The sequence below is a fragment of the Tupaia chinensis genome, unplaced genomic scaffold (genome assembly GCF_000334495.1).
Source record: "Tupaia chinensis unplaced genomic scaffold, TupChi_1.0 Scaffold000247_1, whole genome shotgun sequence".
In the NCBI taxonomy this organism is placed as follows: Eukaryota; Metazoa; Chordata; class Mammalia; order Scandentia; family Tupaiidae; genus Tupaia; species Tupaia belangeri.
In genome coordinates, this window is record NW_006159725.1 from 251,406 (window position 1) to 258,005 (window position 6,600).

Sequence of the window (6,600 nt, forward strand, 5' to 3'; positions counted from 1 at the left end):
CGCGCGCCGCGCCCCCAGCCGCGAGCGACCGCCCTCCCCAGATAGAGAGCCGGGGGTTCGAGGCCCCGAGACTCCGGAGGAGGAGCCGACGCTGGTCCCTGAGCTGATCCCGCCCCGGCCCTGGAGGGATTCCCGGGTCCCCTTCCCACGGCCCGTGGACGCTGACGAGGTTGCCCCCGTGCCTGCTGGGGGCTTGGCCGCCGGCTCCGGGACTCCCCGCTGGCCGACTTTCTCGACTTTGCTTTGGGACACCGCTGGTTTGGCTGGCACCCGCATCCCCTCTTCTCGACCCCTTCCATCGGATGTTCTGGATGACTGAATGGAGTTTTGAGTTGGACTTCTGTGTCCCCGACGGAGTTGGGCCTGATCCCAGAGCACTGGGGGTGGGGTGGCGGTGTTCCTGTAAAATGCAAGTTGGATAAAGGAGGACCTCTCGCGAAGGGCCCCAATGAGTGGCTCACAGCCCACTATCACCGACAGGTGGGTACGCAGCCCCTGCGGCCGCCTGCGCTCGCCCACCTGGCCGGGGAGCAGGGCGCTGGCCGCGGGCCGGCGGTGTTGACAGCCGGAGGAACGCGGCTGGTTCGGAGCGGTGCGGCTGGGCTGGCGGTGCTGCCGGGGTCTCGAGTTGATGGACTCTGGGAATGTAGTTCTTCTGGAGAGACTCCCTGCCCCAGGTTCTCGGAGAAGGGGCCGGGCAAACGCTGATGGCGTTCTGGTCTGCCAGTGCACATCAGGGGTCTGCGCTCATCTTGGGAGCGGGGAGGGTCACTCGGGGTGAAGGTCAGGGCCTGGCGTCGTTTGGACACTGGCACGTCATCAGTGTAACTCCTGTCCGGTTGTATTTTAGGACTTTCTGCCTGTGGACTTAATGCTGAGCCGGTCGCCTCGCCGGTGATCTGTAAACTTGATCTCTTTTAGGTGTTGACCTGCCGAGTGTTTAATGATTAGCTAATAATTTTTCAGGATGGGGACGTTAGACATCAGGGGCTCTCGCTGGAGGCAGTACCCCGGAGCTGGAAGACTTAAGGGATAAATGATAGGGCTTGCTTTTAATTATATTTTAAAGATTTCATGGACCAGAAACACTTGCTACGAAGGGCTCCAAACCCTAACCGTAGTGCAGGTGTGGCAGGTGGGTTTGCACACTTGTGTGAGTCCTGCCCGCTTCTCACTGGTGTTGCACAGTACTGTGTGCTCAAGTAAGCTCGAGGACTTAGGTGTTTGGAGTTTTCTGACCCTTAAGTCATTCTTTTGACTAGTTTAAGTGATAAAAGCATATTGATTTCTTTGCTGCATCTTATTTATTAGTTTAATTATAATAGTTTATGCTAGTCCCAGACTTCAGTCAGCTTGCTTTATTTTTAAGTTGACTTTCAAACTATTACATCATTTGGAAAAAATAGACCAAATAAGTGAATTAGAGGGGGCCAGAGTGCTTTGATGAGAAAGGCAACAGGAGTGCCACTCCAGAACATAGCTTAATTTCCTAATAAGAGCGTTTCACCCAATTGTAAGACTCGTTTGTTGATTTTAAAAGGGCCAAATTCCATTATCGTACCATAACAGCTACTCCAGAGACAGAACTTCCTCTTCCTGTTGATTCTTTCCAGTGTCACATGAATGTTCACCTAAAAGATTCCATTAAATATTTAAACTGTTTATATTTATTCTTTGTATATAGTTTAATGAGTTTTCATTTTCAGAGAAATAATTTTAAATTGTTCTGAAAATGTGGCTAACACCAATAGCCACAGTGCTCAGGGTGCATTCTGGGTTATCTCCATCCCTTTTCCTTCTCAGGGTGTTCTGCTTCTCAAAAATCACTTTCCCAGGTGTGTGGATAGTTGTTTTCCTGGTTCATTCAGTTCTTTCCCTTCTGTTGAGCCTGCAGACAAGAAGTTTTGCTCAGGACTAAGGTAGTGCTGGTTTTCATTGCAGCGCAGCGTGTTTGATTTGTAGAGACAGAGCTTAGGGTTGCCAACTCACTCAACACAAAAAACGTTTCAGAGCTCCCTAAGTAATAGTTTTTCTTCCGCTTTGCCTCTCAGGGATTTTCTTTCTCTTTCTATTATCTTGGAAATAAAATTGGGTTGTATCGTTTCAATAATTGAGATGGCACGTAAACATTCGACAGGCATGCAAGTCAGAGCCTGTTCCTTGCCAGGCACTGTGCTGGGCTCAAAGATGAGATGATCCGTATTCTGAATTGAGTCTGCAAATTGGTCTGGGCATGAATATTCTTGAACTGATTAGGTACTCTTTATATATATATATATTTAAAGAAAAAACCTTGAAAAGTGCTTAATAAGCACTACTGAGATTTGTTTCCTAGGAATGTATAGGGTGTTGGGAAAGTCATGCATACTTTTCTGTTTTCTATGCAAAAGTGCATCGTGACTCTCCAGACAACCCAACCCAACATTACTGTATGTTCTAAATGAGAATTATTCTTACGGGACCATTACTTTTCTTCTTCTCCTTGTTCTTCTTCTTGTCGTCTTTCTCCTCCTCCTCGTCCTCTTCCTCCTCCTTCTTCTGTGGATATAAACCACGCATTTGCTCTTTAAGGGAGTTGCTCTTCCCGATGTGACTGTTGGGGTGAAACCTGGACGTACTGGTTCAGTAGTATGTCTGTGCCAGGGTGCCTTACGGAAGTTATGAATATGGAAGAGTTTCTAGCTTCTTCTCAGGCCTCCCTGCCTCGTTCTCTCTCCTCGCTGTCTCAGGCCAGCGTACTGTAGGTATATTCTGTTCATTCTAGAGCTACTGGCACATGAACAGGGCCCGTGTAGCTTTTTAGAGATCCTTTCAAGTCTGAAGTGCTGTGTGTGGTGTGGCTTTGTTTTGCAGAGTGCAGAACCGCCAGGCCAGCTGTGTGAGCTAGGGTTCTCTCATTGTGGCGCTTCTGACTACAGAGTCTGTCTGTCCCTGCTGAAATCAGACTAGCTGCTTTAGGGCGTTGCTCTGTTTTGCAGTATGCGGCAGGCGACACATGGCTGAACAAGATAAGAAGGGTTTTATTCTTGTGTTAGGGACGTGCTGGGGCTGGGATGGAATTCAGCCTGTGCTTAGGCTCTGATTGGTCACTGCGGATACTCAGAACTCTGTTATATCCTGTCATTATTCCGCAGTTACATTAACTGTTCATTTGCTCCCTTTCTGTTCACCTCCTACGCCCCTGCCCTCAAACTCCTTTTTAAAACTTTAAACTGAAACTTCTCTTAAAACGTCAAACTCAAACTATGTTCAGGGTAGTTGTTTTTAATGTAGCGTTAGATATTTTACCAGCTTAAAAATAAAAGTCTAAGCGACTGGGCCTCCTCTCCAGTCTCCTGCTACTGAACTTCTGTAAAGACCCGGACACTCCAATGTTCCTGTTTAGAATGCAGACCTGAGAAGCAGAGGTATCTGGCTGCTGTCTAGCGATCTGTATTCATTGCTGCCTTCCGTCCTAAAATAGACCCTAATCGAACCCAAAACGTCCTCTTAGATTTTCCTTCTCCTCTTTGAGAGATTAGGGGTCCTATGGCAATTAGAACTTCTGAAAGAGGAGAGAATATTCTTCCGGTTGATGCTGTAACGATTTCTAGTAATGAATATTCAGGGCCAGCACAGGTAGAAATGTTATAAGGGTCTTCCTTGAAATAAATAGACCTTTGTTTTGTCAAGGGCTTACGGATTTTGTTATTTTTTAATGTCTAGATAAAGGTTTAGATGTAATGAAGTCTTCTTAGCACTGAATTTAGCTGTCAGCTTATTTGACTTAAGCAAACTTTCAGAGTTAGTGTAGAGACCCGTGACTTTACATGGACCTCTGTCCTGTAATTAATATTTTCATTCGTGGTACTTTTTCTGCCCAAACTGCCATATAATGCTTTCAATTAAAACATTTTTTTTGGAAGTAATTCATGTTTGTGTACTATTTTCAAGGTTGAATGACTCATCTGCAAGGTGACATGTATTTGAATATTTTCTGGTAAAGTCAGTGAACTGATAAATACAAAGTTGAAATTGGGGCTGTCACAGTGCCAGCTTGGTATTCAGTTTTAGTCTTGTCTCTTGTAGTTGTTTGGTATGAAATCTCGATTCACACAGGTATGCACTAGTACCTTCACTTGTATAGTTTTATGTGAGTCAACATGTAAAGACAAAGGAATTTTTCTAAAAAGTACTGTAGTTTTCCTGAGTAGTGGCATGTTAGTAAGATGTTCATATATGTTGGGATTACAAAAGAAGCTTTATTTGAAATTATTACAAAAATATGTTAACCTGGTGCTATCATTTAACACGTTGGTGGTTTCTAGTTGCTAATATGTGGTATGTAACATTGAGTTAGCATGTAGGATTTTCTTCCTTTTTTCTTTTTTAATTGCCAGAGGGTGTGTGTTTTAGCCACAGTGGTGGGAGGCTGTGGATGGGGAGGGGAGGGGAGGAAGCACCTCCCAGTGGGGCGTGAACATGCTGCACCCCCTTCTCTATTTCTCCTCTTAGGATTTTGGACACCCCCATACCCATGCCTGGCATGTTTTTGAAACCATCGAGGTCAAGGTCAAGATGTGAACTGTGGTGGGCCATGTGGGATCTATCTCCCTTACCCACTAGGCCATGTGGCCTAGTATTTTATTTTTAACTAACTTAAACTTTTCAATTAAAAAAATGAAATCTGAGGGGCCAGCAGGTGGTGTGGTGGTTAAGTTGCTGGACTCCCACATGGCTGACCACAGTTCGAGTCTAGGACCTAGCAGCTTGTTTTCTCACTTTCTCTTTCTCTGGTCAAATAAAATAATAATAGTCAATAAAATACACTTTAAAAAATGAAATTTGAGGCAAACATTCAGATAACCTATAAATGGCAGGTTTTACATATTAGTCCATGGATCATTGTAATTCCAGGCAAAACAGAAAATTTTTGAGTGTATGTATGTGGTTGCTTCTAAAAGTCATCCAGAAATGCATATGAATTAATTGCCTTTAAAGGTGTGGTGAGGAGAAGCAGTGGGATATGCTAATGGTTCTCCAGCCTTGTGACACTGATGATGTTTCAAAGGGTTATTTGAAGACCTGTCCTTTCCCCTCCTCCTAAGTAGGAATCTTTAAAATAATGCCATTTGAATTGAAATTTTTTTCAAAAAAATTATTTTATATTTATTTTATTTAAAAAACTTTAATTTATTTATTTTAATTTGACCAGAAAGAGAGAGGGAGAGAAAGAGAGAGAGAGATATGAGAAAGCAAGCAGCCAGGTCCAGGACTCGAACCACCATCAGCCATGTGGGAGTCCAGCACCTTAACACCACTCCAACTGTGGGCCCTTGAATTAAAGTTTTAAAATCAGTGAAATATTTTGCTTTCTCTTGAATAAAATACTTCCAAGTATGTAATATCCTATGGCAATATATTTAATCGTTGCAGTATTTCCAATTCAGTGCACAAGAGAGCATGTCTTTACGCTGTAAGGCAGTTCGTAAAGTTGAAGTCAAGATTATAAAACTGCAAAGGACAGACAGAGGATTTTAACCTAGATTCTCTGTGTTTTCTACTTTCCTTTAGTCGCTTTCCTTAGCCTGACCAAGTCAGAGTTGGGATTTTTACTTCTACAGGCTGCTTTCTAGAACCTTACCCATTCTAATTTAAGTATCTCCAGAGGATAAAGCTTTTGTCACTTCCTTAGGAGTCTGAGCCACAATCTGATGGATCGTGTAGGCAGGAAGTTTTTCCTGCTCTTGAGCTCGACTTTTCTTTTAAGTTGTCCTTGTGTGTACTTGCTGTGCCAGACCAGTAATGTTGTCCTCCTGCTTTATGTGGCGGGGACAGTTACTCACCACCCTGTCCTTTCTCCTACCCATACCTGACTTTTGCTTAGCAAAACGGTATGTTTCCTGTTGATGCATTGTCTAAATATCTTGATATGTTTATCTGCCTCTTAATATCTTACTAACTTTCCCCCAGTTGCTCTTCCAGTGCAAAATGTGTTTTTCTAAATGCTCCACTTTCTCTTGACCCATGTTCTAGGGAAGCAGTTCCAGTTTTAGTTTTACTGTGTTCGGGGGGTGAGGGGGGACCTTTGATTTAATTCAGGTATAGCTTAAAAGTATGGGTAAGGAGATTCTCAAGATCACTTTAATTTACTTTTATTTTAGATGGTTTTTAGAATGGACGTCAGAGATGTCTCAATCAAATGAAACAAGCAAATTTATACAAACAGCATAATTACCTAATCTACTAATTAAGTAATTGCTCATGTTACTTTTTTACAAAGTGATTCTTTCAAATATGAGTGGCCCTAATATAACAAATGTTATCAATTATGTGTCAAAAGAGTAAGGTACAGAAATACAAAGTGGCAGGAGTCTTGTTAATGGGAAATCAGAGGTGAAGATAAAACATCTCTGAAGTAAAAAGATGTAATTGTAGCTTTAAAGTGAAATTTCTGTTGCAGGGTATGGTAAATTACATCCAGAAGTTGTTACTTTTTTCCCAGTGACTTTTCAGTCTGTTACCTTAAGTTGGATTTCTTTCTTTCTTTCTTTCTTTCTTTCTTTCTTTCTTTCTTTCTTTCTTTCTTTCTTTCTTTCTTTCTTTCTTTCTTTCTTTCTT

General features: G+C 42.9%; 1 protein-coding gene across 1 annotated transcript in view; it reads left to right on the plus strand.

Annotated features, from left to right (window-relative positions):
* Positions 1–8: 8 nt before the first annotated feature.
* ARHGEF12 (Rho guanine nucleotide exchange factor 12) overlaps positions 9–6,600 on the plus strand; it is a gene marked incomplete in the record, with an annotated part of 176,953 nt that continues 170,361 nt past the window's right edge. The window contains 1 exon segment of the mRNA XM_027771983.1: positions 9–480. Coding sequence (XP_027627784.1) covers positions 449–480 — 32 coding nt within the window.